At 36.5% G+C, this 19205-nt stretch overlaps 1 protein-coding gene across 16 annotated transcripts in view; it reads right to left on the bottom strand.

The window, feature by feature from the left end:
- The window catches only part of THADA (THADA armadillo repeat containing), a 358465-nt gene that overhangs the window by 290353 nt on the left and 48907 nt on the right, over window positions 1–19205 (bottom strand). For all 16 annotated transcript variants that reach the window (XR_012422434.1, XR_012422435.1, XR_012422436.1 and 13 more), the window contains one exon: window positions 6418–6527. Coding sequence is in view for 13 of the 16 variants with exons in the window: in XM_065527132.2 (XP_065383204.1) it covers window positions 6418–6527 (110 nt within the window). In the remaining 3 variants the exon portion in view is untranslated. The remainder of the gene's footprint in view (window positions 1–6417; window positions 6528–19205) is intronic.

Genomic DNA, 19205 nt, shown 5'->3' with positions numbered 1-19205 from the left:
CACAAAAAAATTAGCTGCGCATATTGGTGCACTCTTGTAATCCTAGCTACTCAGGAGGCTAAGGTGGGAGATTCACTTGAACCCAGGAGACAGAGGATGCAGTGAGCCGAGATTGCACCACTGCACTCCAGCCTGGGAGACAGAGCTAGACTCCATTTGCAAAAAAAAAAAGGTAGGGTGTTTGTTGTTGTTGTTTTCCTATGCTAACTGCTATGGCCTAAGCCCCTGCTAAAAGTAACAGAAATGAACAGGCCAGGCTATAGCTGGTATTCAGGCCTTTGTATTATCTTGAGTAGATAACTGAAGCAAATTATTGTTCCATAAACAGATTACTCCAACTTCTATCCACAGAGCTACCTCACTCCCACTGGATAAGTATTCTAAGATAAGAATAAAACCCGCAGACTAAAATCAAATTACATATGCTGTATACCCAACTAATTGGTCATTAGACAATGATTTTGTACCAATAAATCCGATTCCCTGACTATAAAGTGGCTTTTCAATGGCTTCATCCATCCAACTACATGTAGTAGCAAGGAGCTATTTTTAACTTATATTACTATTGCTAACTGAGAAATGTCACCTTCATTTCCTCAAACTCTTTCAGTAAGATTTTTTTTTTCTAACTTAGAAATTTTCCCAATCTCTAATAATTTCATAAGCTAAATTCCCCCACTCCAATCTTTGGTCAAGTATTATATTCATTATTTCAAGGTTCATGTTTATTATTTCAATGAAACTAAATACTAACGTACGTGTGCAAGAAGGTTGTGTGCATGTACGTTTTAAAAAGGGAACATAACCCTGAAGCACCAGGAAACTTTAAGCCTGAAAAATGATTTGCCCAAATGAAATCCTGTTAGAAAGCTACATATCAAGAGAAGCCATCTTAACCTCCCTCACCACTATCATCCATTATTGAGGCTTACTGCAGGCTAAAACATTAGGGGGCTATTTTGAAGACTTAGCTGCAGGCACAGGCAATAATACAATGACCAAATCTAAATTGAATTACCAATCAGAGGGCCATGGGGAGAAGGGCAAGATACAGTGGATTAAAAGAAGTGGTTGGAAGATGTACCAGATAGTTGGTTCTCTCAATGATTTAATATAATCATTCCCTAAGATCTAAGAGAAAAAATTAATATTAAAAAAAATTCTAAAACTTTACTTAAAAAGCTGGCATAGAGGTTACTCACTGAGAACAAGGTCCCTCTGCTATTGTATCTAAATGACAAGTATTATTATGAAAACTTTTTAAATGAGTGTTCAAATATTGAGGAAAAAACAGTAATATCTGACTCAACTATTATAGTAGGCTTAAAACTGAAAATAAAAATGCAGGAGTCACTAACAAAGACTTAGAATTTATACATCAAGACATTCGAGTTTTCTCCAGAGTCTTTTAATCCACAATAGAAATGGGAAATTAAAAGGATTTTTCTCTATATAAAGAATATGGCTCCCCAGGGTGGCTCATCTCTTATTCTTTATTTAAGTATTCATATTTCAAATAAATTTAATAGGACACTCAGTGAGAAATAAGTGTCTTATTTAGATACATTTGCCAAATGAAATGTAAATAAAAGTTTAGGCTGGGCGCGGTGGCTCATGGCTGTAATCCCAGCACTTTGGGAGGCTGAGATGGGGATACTGCTTGAGCCCAGGAGTTTGAGACCAGCCTGAGCAACATGGCGAAACCCCGTCTCTACAAAAAATCAAAAATTAGCCGGGCATGGTGGCAGGCAGCTGTAAGTCCTAGCTACTTGGGAGGCTGAGACAGAAAGATCACTTGAGCCAGGAGGCAGAAGTTGCAATGAGCCAAGATCATGCCACTGCACTCCTGCCTCAGCAACAGAGAGACTCTGTCTCAAATAAATAAATTAAATTAAAAATAAAGTTTATACAAGATTGTATATTCTTTCATTCAGAGTTGAATGACTTTTCCCCAAAATCTTATACATTACATTTTGCTTTTATTTCTTTCTCAACTGCATATTCTTTAGAGACTTGGTATTTCATTCTCCAGAAAGGTAGAAGAAATTATTTTTTCACTATTATATTTAAATTGCTCATTAAAAGTTTTCTGTTTAATTTGAATCATTGCAGTTATAATTAACTGATGAAAGTTTAAATACATATTTAAATGATTTCTGTCCACAGAATTGTTGATGTCCATGAATAAGTACTAGTATTTTATGACAAAAACTGCTAAATGTCACAATTTAATTTTTTCAGGCCAATAATGCGAAAATGATTATAATTACTGCAATAAACATCTGAAGATTAAGCTACATTTCAACAAGTAAAGCAATTCAAATATTTGAAGAGTAAGACAACACCAAGCACTAACAAATCTCCCTTCTAGATTCAGAATTATAACCAATGATTCTGTCCCCTTATAGTTAAGTTTGTATCTTATGGTTGGAAAGTAAGATTCCCAACTTAACATCCTAGAAGTCTGTTCATTTTCATCAGAAGAACGATTTCAAATAATAAAATCATAGAAAGTAAACAAGCAAATGTGAATGTCATCAAAAAGTTGAATTTAGAGTTTTATGACATTAACAAACTTAAGCACTCCAATCAAATGCTTAGACAAGTAATTACGCACAGGTAGGCAATTACGTTTTTCAAGGACAATAGGAATATTTCACTGACTTCTAAATAGAAAGCACTACATGAGAAAATCAGATTACAGAAAATTAACTCAACACACTATTGGTGTGTTATGTGTGTTCCAAGTGTTGCTTTCAAAATATTCCCAGAAAAAATAACAATGTCTCCATCCCTATTTATTCTTAGATGATTGTTTAATAGTGAAGTCAGTTTACATTTGAAGACATTTTGCATAATCCTATTAAAAACCAATTCAAACAATGTGGGTCATGTTTAACTCTTCAGTTATTTATCCATTAATCTCTTTAAGTGCTTCCTTCCTTAACACAGCTGTAGCTCAAGAGGTGGACAGCAGTTGGCCTCCATTTCTGTGGATTTTCATGAATGCCCAGATTTCTCTTTGCAAACTTTTAAAATGTTGTATACCTAAACAACTTTTTCATAACTTAAGAGCTTATAAAACGCTTTCAAAAGGACTCCAAAAGAAACATTTTCTTTTAAAAATAAAAACCAAACAAAAGGAAGCCACACACACTGTAAAGATGTTCTCTGCAAAACATTCTGTTCAGCAGACTTGAAATGTCTCTCAAGAGATCAAGAACTACTTGGTTTGAAAGCAACAATTGAGAACTCCTAACAGGTTGGCTAAAAGCCAACAGTAACAGCCATGAGAACATATTTAAAGTAGATGAGGAGTGGCTAAGATACCAGGCATTGGGCCTTCCCTAGTCTCCCCACTCCATTTATTTGGAATGCCTTCAACTGTACCATTCAACCACAGTTATTCAAAAGCCTCTGTCCTTAGTCCTCTGTTCTTTCTCCTTTCATGCTCTCCATCAAAGACTGCAATCTTACTATGATATTTTTGGAGAAAACTCACAAATCTACATCTCTGTTATATCACCCAAACTAATCCTCTATCTCTAACAGCTGACTTAAATATTTCCATCAGGGTATGCCGTCATTATCTCATACTTAACACATAAAAAATAAAAAAAACTTACTCATCTTTATCAAACCATTCCCTCTTTCAACTTCCTTGGTTTTGTTAACATCAACCCCATTTGTCTGGTGACCAAGACTTAGAATCACAGAAGGAACCATGAACTCCCTGGTAACCTCCACTACTCACATTCAGTTGGTTCATGTGGCAGATGGCATTTTTCAAAGATGGCTACCACAACATCTCCTATCTACATATACTTCTACAACATGATCTTGCCACTTTGCCGTCAAAAGGTGGATTGAATCCAGGCTGACCCTAAGATGCACTTAAAATCAAAGGAATGTGACTAAAGCAATGCAATGAGACTTCCAAGGCTAGGTCAGAAAAGATCATACAGCTTCTGGCTGATTCTCTTGGAATATTCTCTCTGGGGGAAGCATGCTGCCATATAAGAATTTCAACCCCAAGACTGCCATGCTGGGGTGAGAGGCCACATGTAGTCCCAATTAGGCCCAGTCTTCTAGCTAGTCCCACCAAGGTGCCATAAATGTGAGTGAAGCTGTCTTAGGTCCCTTGTGACCAGTTTGTCTGCCAGCTGAATGCCACCAATTGAACTCAGTAAATACCCTAAGGAAGAATCACCCAGTTGAGCCCTGCCCGAATTCTTGAGATACAAAATCATGAATGTAATAAAATGTGTCCACAGCTTTCCTTCTAAGCACTCAATACATCATGTGAGGAGTTGTTACTATCTATGTGTGGCCAAAAGTTAACTAAAACCCCACGTTTGTCTCTACTCCCAGAGCCATCACCCAAGAGGAAGCCCTCATCACCTCAGATCTACTTTGTTATAACTGATTCCAGGCTCTCCTTACTATAATCTGTCATTACAATCTATCTAACCTAACATTTCCAACCAGAAAACTACTTTTGCATGCCAACCCCACAACCAACATCAATCTCATGTTTTACATTTGTAGGAAATTCTATAATGCAAATGGGTCTTCACAAATATCTATTTTATTTGATTCATACAACAAAAGCCAGAGAGATCTGTCAATAGGGCAAATACCCTTTTCCTTAAAGATGAAGAGATCAAAGGTTAGGGAGGTTAATTTTTGTACAATCTCACTGCCAGTAAATGGAATGAATATATACAGAATTAAGAGCCTGAGTCACAGATTTACTGCTATTCCTCCATTCTATAATGCCTCCTATGATCTATTTCAGAGCAAAAATGTTTGATGCTTCTCTCCATCCCTGCTACAGTAAATCTATTTCCAAGACACTCTATAATTTGGCCTCAATCTATCAACTTGCCTGGTTATTTCCTACTAACTCCACCTCTACAGGAAGGTTGGCTTATTTATTCACCTTGCCAATTCTAGGCTCTGAACATTTACTCACAATGTTTCCTTCTTTCAACTTGTGCATTAGCACAAATTCCACCTCCTCCATGAAGCCCTACCAGCCTATCCCCATTGCTTTCTCTCTCTGCTATATGATTTATATATAAATATGATTTATAAATTTCACCAAAAATTGCGCAGCGTTATCTTTTTCAAGTGTGTTGGTCTTACTTCCAGGCTGGTATTCAATCCATACACATCCATACATAGAGAGATGCTGGGTGCTGCATATACCCAGTGTTGGTTCTGACCAGTCAGTGCTCACAACATACCTTTTGTTAAATATTTCGAATTTCATCTCTACTTATTTCTCAAACTAAACCATAAGCTCTTTAATAACAGGAACTTCATCTTATAAAAAACCATAATATCATCCAAACCAAGCACAGTACTAAGCACACTGCTGGTATTCATACATTCTTGTTAACTGATTTGATGGGAGTGGAGTGTGTTTTGAGGAAAAAAAAAAAATGTTCATAAGTCATGTCTACACTGGAAACAAAAAGTTGAAAAGATAAAATATTTTCAAGATCAGCAGTTTAATGTCAGGGACTTTTTAAAAAGTATCATTTAAAGACATTCTGTGCAGCTCATAACTGCCAAAATGTTTCATAAATGTTTTTACCAGGCATGTGAAAAAAAAAGTTTCAAAAATATTCAAGGAATAGATGTCTTAACAGTCCAAAATAAAATGTTTGCTGAGGCTACAAGGCTGGCAGAACTCTGCTTCATTTCAAAAAGTTTCCAGGCAATGGAAATGTTTTCCTGGAAAATACTACCTTTTATTTAGAGAACACTTGCCATGAACACTTAGTCATTAAGTAATTTAAGGTTTCCTCACAAGCTCTTTGGAGGAAATATATTACATGAATGAATGAAATTATCTGTAACTATAATGTCAAGAAATACATTTGGTTAAATATATGAAATCTATCTAAATATTAGCTTTCCAGGTAAAAGGAAAAAAAATCTTTTCTACTTTTCAGTCTACTTACTGTTCTTTTAAACTTTTCTATAAGATAAATTTATGAAGGAAAAAAAAACAAAATCTTTAAGTGTTTCTCTAATACAAACCCCAAAAATTGCAAGGTCTATTTTATTCCAAACACCAAGTAATTTTCAAACAGACAAAACATTTATTTCGTTCAAAGAAAAAAAAAAAAACAAAACAGTAATTTCAAAGCTATTTTTAGCAAAATCTTTTGAGTTTGCTTCAAATCACCTTTCAATGAGAGAATAATAACTCAGTTTGGACATTTCAATCAATCATCTGCAGTAAATCATACAACGAAACCTAAGAAAACAATTTCTTCCAAGAGTTTTGTAGTCAACCAGGTCTTATTCTTTTAGACATCAAAAGACACAACTAAATTCTACTCCAAGCACATGCTTTGTATATTTAGTCTTTTTAAAACGTACACAAAAGGATATTTGTTTTACCTGTTTAGTACTTCAGTTAGTTTCACAAAACCAGTATAAGCCAGTTCAAATGCTCCTCTGTGCCTGGACTGCAAAAGGTGTTGTTTAAAGTAATCTCCTATTTCTTTTACCTTTAAAAAAAAAGCAAAAACAAATGTCCAATTTATGTTTATATTTGCAAGTGTATTTATATCAGTAACACTGTCTAGAACCCAGGTCTAGGGGTCCATTCATTTAGCACTCACCATGTGACAGAATGTTTTAAGCATTTTTTTTTTTTTTCGAGATGGATTTTTGCTCTGTTGTACAGGCTGGAGTGCGGTGGCGCAGTCTCAGCTCACTGCAACCTCCACCTCCTGGGTTCAAGCAATTCTCCTGTCTCAGCCTCCCAAGTAGCTGGAATTACAGGCACCTGCCACCACGTCCGGCTACTTTTTGTATTTTTAGTAGAGATGGGTTTCACCATGTTGACCAGGCTGGTTTCTAACTCCTGACCTCAGGTGATCCACCCCTCAGTCTCCCAAAGTACTGGGATCACATGCGTGAGCCACTGTTCCCGGCCGCCACTTTAAGCATTTTTTTTTTTTTTTTTAGTAATAGCTCATCTAATTCTCACAATAATTCCATGAAATAAGTACTATCATTATCTCTACTTCACAGCTGAAAAACTGAGGCCCAGAAAGGCTAAGAAACTTATCCAATGTCATACAGCAAGAAAGCAGTGGAACCAGAACATGAAGCCAGGCAGTCTGGCTCCAGAGGTGACCATCTTTAACTATTACACTAGAACTGCCTTCCTATGTCATCTTCACAAACCTCAGTGTGTTTTGTTATAGCTCACACCATTCAACTCCAATAGAAAAAAATCACACAAAACGACAACACTCACACACACAGGTCTAGGTGAAATAATTACCTTTTTTCCTTCTTTTAAACATTTTTTTCTTTTATATTGTGATAAAATATATATGATAATTATCATTATAACCCTTTTTTAAGTGTACAATTAAGTGGCATAAGTACATTCACACTTTTGTATGACCATCACCATCATGCATTTACAGAACTCTTCATCTCCCCAAATGGAAACTCCATACCCATTAAAAAATAACCCGTATTACCTTTTAGAGACATAAAATTGTTAATGACAATGCAAGATGTGGTGTAAATGACCTCCTGAAAAATTACTAGGCTTCACTTCAAAACAGAACCATGGAATTTGCCAGAATGTCACCCAGTGGCTTTCCTACATGATGTCTTTCTCCACACAAGATTAGACCAATAATAAATATGACTTTTAATTTTTTTTGAGACAGGGTCTGGTATTGCTTTATCACCCAGGCTGGAGTGCAGTGGCGCAATCATAGCTCACTGTAACCTCACACTCCTAGGCTCAAGGAGTTTGAGGTTACAGTGATCCTCCCACCTCAGCCTCCCGAGCAGCTAGGACTGTTAAAGTGTTATGTCACCACACCTACCTAATTTTTTCATTTTTTGTACAGACAGGGTCTTACTATGTTGCCTAGGCTTAAGTACAGTGGCTATTCACAGGTGTGATCATTGTGCACTACAGTCTCCAACTCTTGGGCTCAAGGAGTCCTTCTACATCAGCTTCCCGAGTAGCTGTAACTACAGGCATGCACCACTGTGGCCGGCCAGACTATTTATTTTAAAGAGAACAAAACTGACAATTTGTTGTTGACTAAGGTTTTGAAAAGAATTAACTTTTAAGCCAATTAGGCTTTCATACCATTAGATTTGGTGACTATTGTCGTTTAAAAATTAAGATTTTGTATAAAACTTAGGACCAAAGCTGTAATCAGCTATCTCTTGATCCAGGTCTCCCCAGTAGATCACAGGATGGTAAAAGACAAGTTGTCCCAAGATAGCTCAGATATGCTTACCTAGAAACACCTCCTACCTCAGCATAGGGACTAAATTAGTATTCTGCACACATTAGAGACAATAAACAGTAGAATAAGTAGTTAAACATGTCATCATGGGCAAGTACCTCAGTTTCCTCATCCATAAACTAGGGATAATACCAGCATTTAGGACATAGGTTGTTGTATTAAAATAAGTAATAAATTGAAAAGCTCAGAACAGGTCTATAACCTATAATCCAATTCAGTTCAATATGAGTTCTGACTAGGGTTCTAAATAGAGGAAAACCAAAGACATAATCCACATCAAAGTACATCTGATTACAAAGACATAATAAGTGATGCACATGGAGAAACAAGAATCAGAAGACTAACAAAGAACCATTATATATAAATAAAGCAGCATATAATACATTTTTTTAAAAAAAATCTAACTCTTTAGTAGCCCAAAGAGTGACAGGTCATGTTCTCCAGTTAGTTTTCCTAAAGATCTGATGATACTCTTCATAGTATCTTTTAAAGACCACATACTACTAGTTGTCAAGAGCCACAGTCAGGTAAGCCTTATTTTATCTTCAATATGGTAATTTCAGAGCATAGTTTGAACAGAATTATCAAAGCTTAAATCCGAATTAAATCCCTAATATAGGACTGAAGCCCAATAATCCTATAAAATGAGTAGCTCATGATAGCCAGCTTAAAAAAATAATACTAATACAAAAAAAGGACTAGAAGAAATACCAGTTAGCTTATTTGTAATGACCATCATTTCAATTACTAGAGAAACAAGAGATTTCTAAGAAGGTACTTAAAGACATAGAAAATAAAAACAGAAAGTCAATGAGATGAGGTTTCTCAAACTTCCTTAATTTTTTTCCCAAAATGCTGCAGATATTAAAACATACTTCAGGAAAACATAAACTTCGTCATTACTGACAAAGTGCTTCTCTGTGGATTTACAACAGTTCATAATCTACTCCTTAGGCAAAGATCAGATTTTCATTGCTTCCTTTATTCAAACTCCCTTCGAAGGGGTCTAAAATGAAAAGCATATAATAAAAATCAAAGACCTCAGAAGTATGACCAGTGGGTGGGCTTCTCAAGGATGGACCTAAACCCTAGGTATTCCTGGCACAGAAAACATAATGACGTTCTAAGGACAAAACTGAGATGTAGGCAGTATTTCCTCGTTTCATTTGGCACTTAATAATTTCTGAATAAACCCACATAGCTAATACCTAGGCTTATTATCTTTTTTCCTTTTGAAGACAATATAAAATTCCTGTTAGACAACAGTCTTTCTTTAGCCCCATGTAAAATGCCTCACAGCTTAACACTGTGGTAGACAGAAAAGATGAAAACAAGATGCCTGTCCTCAGCAGGCTTTTAGTTCACTTTCGCAAAGAAAACCAACATGCTGTCTGGTGCCCAGTATGAGTATAAGTTCCAAAAAATGAAAGATCCTTCTCACTGGAATAATGAGAAAAGACTTCACATCCAGAACTTGAACAGGCTATTACAGTACTCAGGTGGACCAAAATGAAAGAGGGTAATTAACATGAGAAGACGCTGGGAGACTAGAATGAATACACCAACATTAAATAAGTGCATGCTAGCTATCTGCCAGATACTTCGCTAGGTCTTTTTATATCAATGAATGAGCACACACAGACAAGGGTAAGTAAACCTGGCTGAATGACCTAGAAGTTTCATGCTAGAAAACAGTAAGGACAAGCCTACAAGGAAGAGATGAACCCAATTACAAATGACTAGTGGGCTTGGCAGTATGGTCTATGAGCTGCTGAACAGAGAAGAAAGGCCAGGCTGACAGCCTCCCAGTGGATAATCAGACTACATGAAACAGGTTTAACTCAAACCACTTACAAAGTTAATAACAATAAAATCAGAAACAATTTCAAAATTTGATTTTTAAAATGAAAATCTCTGAATTTTCATTTTAAAATGAAAACCTCTGAAAACTCCAACTCACTTACCTATTAGATAACACTGAGTTTCTATTTAAAGTTCACAAAATGGATAATGTATGTACAAAATAATTTTTTAGAGGTAACTATTTTTATTGCATTTCTTTCTAGTCTTTTTCTTTTTTTCGACTCACAATTTAAAAAAAAAAAAATTTCTTAGCAAACTTGGAAGAGACAAAAACTTCCTTAACATTTCATAAAGAATACCTACAAAAACCCAACAGGCAAACATCACAGGCAATAGTACAGGTTTTTTTGTTTTTTTAATCCTCTTTAAAATCAGGACAAGATAAGGATTCCTACTGTCACGACGTCTACTGAATTCTGTTCTGGAGCCCCTAGCCAGCACACTAAAAGAAGAAGAAAAGTGTAAAAAATATGAAAGAGGCTGGGTGCGGTGGCTCACACCTATAATCCCTGCACTTTGGGAGGCTGAGGCTGGCGGACTGCCTGAGTTCAGGAGTTTGAGACCAGCCTGGGCAACACAGTAAAACCCCCGTCTCTACTAAAATACAAAATACTAGCCAGGAGTGGCAGCGTGCGCCTGTAGTCCCAGCTACTCGGGAGGCTGAGGCAGGAGAACTGCTTGAATCCGGGAGGCAGAGGTTGCAGTGAGCCAAGATTGTGCTACTGCACTCCAGCCTGGGCAAAAGAGCGAGACTCCACCTCAAAAAAAAAAAAAAAAAGCTGGTTCCACATACACAAATCAATAAACATAATCCATCACATAAACAGAACTAATGACAAAAACCCCATGATTATCTCAATAGATGTAGAAAAGGCCTTCGATAAAATTCAACACCCTTCATGCTAAAAACTCTCAATAAACTAGGTATTGATGGAACATATCTCAAAATAATAAGAGCTATTTATGACAAACCCACAGCCAATATCATACTGAATGGGCAAAAGCTGAAAGCATTCCCTTTGAAAACCGGCACAAGACAAGTATGCCCTCTCTCACCACTCCTATTTAACATAGTATTGGAAGTTCTGGCCAGAGCAATCAGACAAGAGAAAGAAATAAAACCATAAAAACCCTAGACGAAAACCTAGGCAATACCATTCAGGACATAGGCATGGGCAAAGACTTCATGACTAAAACACCAAAAGCAATTGCAACAAAAGCCAAAATTGACAAATAGGATCTAATTAAAGAGCTTCTGCTCAGCAAAAGACACTATCATCAGAGTGAACAGGCAACCTACGAAAGGGGAGAAAATTTTTCCAATCTATCCATCTGACAAAGGTCTAATATCCAGAATCTACAAGGAACTTAAAAAAATTTACAAAAACAAACCACCCGATCAAAAAGTGGGCAAAGGATATAAACAGACACTTCTCAAAAGAAGATATTTATGCAGCCAACAAATATATGAAAAAAAGCTCATCATTACCAGTCATTAGAGAAATGTGAATCAAAACCACAATGAGATACCATCTCACGCCAGTTAGAATGGTAATCATTAAAAAGTCTGGAAACGACAGATGCTGGAGAGGATGTGGAGACATAGAAACGCTTTTACACTGTTGGTGGGAGTGTAAATCAGTTCAACAATTGTGGCAGACAGTGTGGCGATTCCTCCAGGATCTAGAACCAGAAATAGTATTTGACCCAGCAATCCCACTACTGGGTATATACCCAAAGGATTATAAATCATTCTACTATAAAGACACATGCACACATATGTTTACTGCAGCACTATTTACAATAGCAAAGACTTGGAACCAACCCAAATACCCATCAATGATAGACTGGATAAAGAAAATGTGGCATATATACACCATGGAATACTATGCAGCCATAAAAAAAGAATGAGTTCATGTCCTTTGCAGGGACTTGGATGAAGCTGGAAGCCATCATCCTCAGCAAACTAACACAGGAACAGAAAATCAAACACTGCGTGTTCTCACTCGTAAGTGGGAGCTGAACAATGAGAACACACGGAGACAGGGAGGGGAACATCACACACCAGGGCCTGTCGGGGGGTGGAGGGCAAGGGGAGGGAGAGCATTTGGACAAATATCTAATGCATGTGGGGCTTAAAACCTAGATGACAGGTTGATAGGTAGAGCAAACCACTATGGCACATGTATACCTATGTAACAAACCTGCAAGTTCAGCACGTGTATCCCAGAACTTAAAGTAAAATAAAAATTTAAAACAAAAAACTCTCATTGTTTGAAGGTGACATTATGGACATATAATCTACAAATAATTCACAAATGATTAAAATAATGGAGTTTAATAATACGGATGAATATAAGACAAATATTTTAAAAGCAGTTGTATTTTTATAGCCCAGCAAGTTAAAGTTCAAAAATGTAATTTTTATAAAGATGCATTTACAGTAACATCAAAAATTAAAATGTACCTTGAAATAATTTAACAAAAACATGTAAACCCTTTTATGGAGAGAGATTTTTTTTACGCATTTTTAAAAATTCTTTTTCACTGACAAATAATTATCCATATTTATGGGGTACACAGTAACGTTTCAATACATATAATAAACAGTGATCAGAGTAATTGGCTTATCCATCATTTCAAACATTTATCATTTCTTTGTGTTAGGAACATTCAACATCCTGCTTCTAGCTATTTGGAATTATTAATATATACGTTATTGCTAACTATAGTCATCCTACTGTGGTGAAGAACGCTAGAGCTTATTGTCCTATCTAGCTGTAATTTTGTATCTTTTCACAACTCTACCTATCTCCACCCTCTCAACTACTCTTCCCAGACTCTAGTATCTTCTGTTCTACCTTTTATTTCTTTGAGATCGACTTCTTTAACTTCCACATGTGTGAGAACATGCAGTGGTTAATTTTCTGTTTCTGGCTTATTTCACTTAACATGATGTCCTCCACTTCCATCCATGCAGCTGCGAATGACAGTTATTTCATTCTTTATTATGGCTGAATAGTATTCCACTTTGTATATATACCACATTTCTTTATCCATTCATCTGTTGTTGGACACCCAGGTTGATTAGGTACCTTGTCTATTTTGAATAGCGCTGCAATAAACATGGGATTGGAACACTATTCAATCATGGGGTTGCAGCACTCTCTTCAATATACTGATTTCCTTTTCTTTGGATAAATGCCCAGTAGTGGGATTGCTGGATCATATGGTATTTCTATGTGTAGTTTTTAGAGGAACCTCCATACTGTTCTCCATAGTAGCTATACTAGTTTACATTCCATGCAATAGTGTGTAAGAGTTCCCTTTTCTACACATTCTTGCCATCATTTGTTGTCTTTTTGGTAACAGCCATCCTAACTGGAATGAAATTATATCTCACTGTGGTTTTGATTTGCATTTCCCTGATTTGTGATGTTGAACATTTTTTCATATATTTGTTCATCATTTCTATGTTTCTGAGAAATGTCTGTTCGATCATTTGTCCTTTTTTTTTTTTTTTTTTTTTGCTGTTGAGATGTTTGAGGTCCCTATACATTTTGGACATTAATCCTGTCAGATAAATAGTGTACAAATTTTTTCTCCCGTTCTGGAGTTTGTCTTTGGCTCTGCTGTTTCCTTTGCTGTGCAGAAGGGTTTTAGTTTGATATAATTCCATTTATTTTTTCTTGTCTATGCTTTTAAGGTCTTATTTATAAAAATGTTTTCCCAGGCCAGGCGGTGGCTCACACCTCCAATCCCAGCATTTTGAGAGTCCACGGCAAGCAGATCACCTGAGGTCAGGAGTTTGAGAACAGCCTGGCCAACATGGTGAAACTCCATCTCTACTAAAAAAATACAAAAATTAGCCAGCCATGGCAACAAAAATTAGCCATTGGCACATACTTGTTTGTAATCCCAGCTACTCAGGAGGCTGAGGCAGGAGAATCGTTTGAAGCCGGGAGGCAGAGGTTCATTTGAACCCGAGACAGCGACACTGCACTCCAGCCTGGGTGACAAAGCGAGACTCAAAAAAACAAAAAAAGAAAAGAAAAGAATCTTTTCCCAGATCAAAGTCCTGAATAAATACTACTATTCAAGTAGTTTTATAGTAGTCTTTACCATTTATTGTTTTGAGTCTTACATTTAGGTCTTTTATCCATTTTGAGTTGATTTCTGCTTTTTTTGGGGGGCGTTTTTTGTTTTTTGTTTTTTTTTTTGAGACCAAGTCTCGGTCTGCCACCAGGCTGGAGTGCAGTGGCGCAATCTCAGCTCACTGCAACCTCTGCCTCCTGGGTTCAAGCGATTCTCCTGCCTCAGCCTCCCGAGTGGCTGGGACTACAGGTGCACACCACATGCCCACCTAATTTCTGTATTGTTAATAGAGACGGGGTTTCACCATGTTGGCTAGGATGGCCTCGGTCTCTTGACCTCGTGATCCGCCCGCCTCAGCCTCCCAAAGTTCTGGGATTACAGGCATGACCCACCACGCCCATTATAAGTTGATTTTTACATAGAGAGAGAGGTGGGTCTAGTTTCACCCTTCTGCACATAAAGAAAGCATACTCAGTTTTCCCAGCACCATTTATTGAAGAGACAGTCCTTTACCCAACGAGTGTTCTTGGAGTCTTTATCGAAAATCAGTTGGCTGTAGATACATTAATTTCTGGGTTCTCTATTCTGTTCCACTGGTCTATGTGTCTGTTTTTATGCCAGTACCACACTTTTTTTGTTGCTACAGGTTTGTAGTATATTTTTAAGTCTGGTAGTGTGTTACCTCCAACAAAATAATTTTTAATAACATACATCTCAGGATTTTTATAAAGGAAATTAAGATCAAAATGCAAGAACAATACAGTGATTTCTGTTCTTAAAATTTAAAGAACAGAAATTTAAATTCTAATCACTTATCTTTTTAAAATTAGCATATCCTGCTCCTAACTTTTCATAAAAAGTGTATCTATAGGGAAAATTAACATGTTTTATGGACTTACAGGGTATAAATTTCCACAGGGGAAGAAGCTACATGCCATGTTTCCAGGCACCTATAATTCACCAACAGACTAATTAGGGGATCTAAATGCTCATCTAAAGCATAAAACCCATAAAAAACAAATATAAATATATTTTAAATCTACCCTTTATCTAGAGAAGGCAAATTTTGAAATGTACTACGAATTAAAAGTAATTAAATACAGTTCTCTTACTTATGAAAGGGAGCTAACACTAGAACCTACTTCACAGGATTATTGCGAGTAATAAGTAAGATTATGCATTTAAGTGTTTTTCAGAGTACCTGGCAAAGAGTAGCAAACAATAAATGTCCACTTTATTTTTATTTTATACTATAAAGTAGTGAGACTTAATCCCTAAGCCTTAATTTGAATTCTGACTCTAAGACACAGCCACTTCTAATTTCACTTTGGTTAAATGGGATGTTTTACAAAAGTTTACACTCCAGTAAAACAGTTAATGTTTTAAACTGTACCTTCTCTCCTACAACGATTTCTTACTAACTTTTGGGATTTCTTCAAAGCTCAAATACTGTTCTCCTACATAACAACAGAGGTAATAATTTTCTACCACTCAGATATCATCTTACCAGAATGTTTATTCTTTGCTTTCTAGCAAATTCTTAACCATGAGCTATGTTAACTGTTGCCCTGTAGTCTGACTTTTTAAAATGAATTTCTGTCTGGTATCCCCATTGTATTTCTAAGTCCTTTGAGGTCACAGAACCACATATTATGTACATCTTTATTTTCCCACGATATCCTCATAGTAAGGCAGTCAATAAATAGGATGTGGTTACATGCACAACTTCATCTCAAAGCTTAAAAATGGGGAAGGTGCATTGAGTGCAATTCAATGAAATTATAATTTCTAAAACATAAACTTTGGCAAAAGAAAATACAAAAGGCAATTTCTTTAAGACTTGTGAATAAACATATATCCCATTTGTAGTTCACTGCAGAATATCTAAAATAATAACAGAAGACACTACTGAGGGAATATATCAATGTAGTTAGCTCTGGGCATCATAAAAGTTACAACAGAATCTAACATAGAATTTTTAGGCCGGGCATGGTAGCTCATGCCTGTAATCTTAGCCCTTTGGGAGGCTAAGGTGGGAGGATCGCTTTAGTTCAGGAATTCAAAACCAGCCTGGCAACATGGTGAGATCCCGTCTCTACAAAAAATATAAAAATTAGCCAGAAGTGGTAGCACATACCTATAGTCCCAAATATTTGGGAGGCTTAAGCCCAGGACGTTGAGGTTGCAGTGAGTCGAAATGGAACCACTGCACTCCAGCCTGGGCGCAGAATGGGACCCTGCTTCAAAAATAAATAAATAAATAAAATAAAAGAGAATGTTTTAAAATAGCAATTTCTATAATTAGCAATTTCTAATAGCAATCTTACTCGTGATTTCTGTGGCGATAATTACTGAAGGGGAAAAGCATGAATGAAAAATCTACCTGGTAGTTTCTTTTTAGGCATATTAGGGAAATACATATAAACTTAAGTTCATATAGTACTCCAGGTGGAGGAAGCTGTTTTAAAAAATCAGTAGGCACTGGGTATCAGATAGCCCATGAAAAGAGAACCAACAAAACGTAACAAGCAAAAGCTCTACATCAGCAAAACATCAAGTTTGAAAACTCCACACACATCAACCAGTCAGGAAGTTGTGAGATAAGGTTGTGTGTACTGCTTACTCTTGAAGGGTCTCCACTTACATCCCTCAAAGTTGGTTTTATCTCTGCCTCTTGTACAGGGACACTATGAAAGAACCTTTCATTATGTGATCAGAGCGAAGGAGGAAAGTCAGACATGCCTCTGAGTGAACACATTTTCCTCCTGGAGAAACTGGTGAGAGCACACTGCTTCACATGAAGTGCTCTAGGGAATCAACTATTTGAGAAAAAGTTCAGTAGCAAATCATCTTACTGTCCTGAGGCTTATGAAAATTTACCTGGATATGGGAAATACAGAAAATTAAATTTAAAGAAAAATTAAATGAGCAGCTCAAAACAAAGGCAGCAGTGTGCCATGTCAGAACACAGGCTGGCAAGGAGAAGAACCGGGTTCCTGTCCCAGAGCTGCCACAAACTAGCTTTGGAATCTTGGTCAAACCAGGTGACATCCAGGGTTCAGCTTCCTCTTGTCCAAGAAAGCTTGATAATATCATCTCTATGATCTTTCTAGCTCTAATGCTTTGTGAATACAACACTGAAAACTCAGAATTATAAACAAGCCCCATTTCTTCTCCCCACACAGCAACAAAAAACCCCAAACTGTAATCTCCCTACCTGTTATAAACTATATTCCTATATGGGGGATTTAAGAGGCCACCCGTTTAAACAAGGAGCTGTAAAAAGAGGATGATCTTAAAGGGACTGTCATCTACATTCAAGTCATCAAATTTCAAAATAGAATAGAATTGTATTTTAGACTGTACGGAATGGCTTTCTTCATCCATTGAGAGAAAAGTAGATCACAGTTATTACTTTGAAGAATAAGAAATGTAAGTTCCACATTCTCCCCTGTAGCTAGGGTTGCATTCTCCCTGCAAGTCACTTCACTGCCTCCGTGTATTCAGGTCTGTGGCAGTCACATTCACCTAAGATCCGACTCTTAAACTCATAGTTTTGCCACTAGGCACAGCATATCTAGCTTTGCCAGGGCAACTATGCCCTTGGAAGGGTATACTTCAGGTGTGGCGCAGCCATTCCAATGTAAATGACGTTCTTCTCTGTCATTTGTATTTTTAACTCTTAAAGGTTTTAAACACATGTGAGTATATTTAATTATTATTAATTTAAAGGAAGTTCATGGGGCAAAATGTTATGTTTAAAAGCAGAAATCCTCCAGTAATGTAAATAACACTAATTTCTTGATGACTTTGGATTTTTATTGACTCCTAAACTGAGACATTTCTTTAGTTAAAGTCAGCAATATGAAGAATCAAGTTTTTCACAGAGGGTGGGGTTTCACTGTTAGAATACTGCTATTACATATAAATTTCATCGCTCATTCAGTCATCAGTTTCTTCTCACACCTATGTATGTGAAGTTACCATGTGAATGGCAACATGGAAAAATGACTGGACCTCATTAGAATGGAAACTAATGTTTTACAGAAAAACAGTCAGGACCTTATTTTGTATTCAAGCAGTCACTGGAAGAATTCTTTGGTTTATAAGAACCTGTCTTTTTGTGATAATTATTGTTTTGGTTTGTTTTTCTTTTACAAACATCTCTTTTATTTTACATTAATTCCCAATTTTATCACGGTTGTCACACATAAATTAAATACGTAAGATTTGGGTGCTATGTAAAAGGTGTCAAGGCAAAACAACGTTCATAGGAAGCTTTCAGGTCTTTCTCAGTTACAGTAAAAGCAAAATACATTTCCCTTAATTTGTTTTTTAAACACTACCCAACAAACTCAAAAAACTAAATGTTTTAACTTGTCCTTGGAAAGAGAAGTTGGGAAATCAAAGGCCTCTAGCACATGTTTACTTCTTAGCAAGACAGTGAACATCAGTGAAGTAATCATTAATCATAGCTGGATTCCTCAGCAAAGATGTTGGCATTGGCACTATAGCCAGTCACCAGCAATGACTGCAAGTAACTCTAGGACACTAACGCCTATTTGATTTGGAAAAGAATAAGGAACATAATGATGCCTGAAGTGTCTTGTGAGCTTTTGCCTTTCTTCATCTCAGGGCCTTGCAACATCACAAGCCCAGCTGTTAACCAGATGCATGCAACATAAGCCACAGAGTGTGAGAAAAAAAAGCGTTAGCATTATTTCCATGGAACTAGTCCTGTGGTTATTATAGAAATAATCAGCATTAGCATACTACAATATTTGTTTTGTTCTTGAATTGTAACACCCTAGGGACAAAGTTGTCTTTATTTTTAAAAAGTTAAAAATGAAAGTACATGTTATATATCTTTGCTGAAAAATGGTGGGAAATGGATTTGTCAAAACCATATGGAAAGGAAGAGGGAATCAATTAAAAACA

This window comes from Macaca fascicularis, chromosome 13 (genome assembly GCF_037993035.2).
Source record: "Macaca fascicularis isolate 582-1 chromosome 13, T2T-MFA8v1.1".
Lineage (NCBI taxonomy): Eukaryota > Metazoa > Chordata > Mammalia > Primates > Cercopithecidae > Macaca > Macaca fascicularis.
Note: the sequence above shows the minus strand (reverse complement) of the source record. Positions and strands in the feature narration are given on the sequence as shown.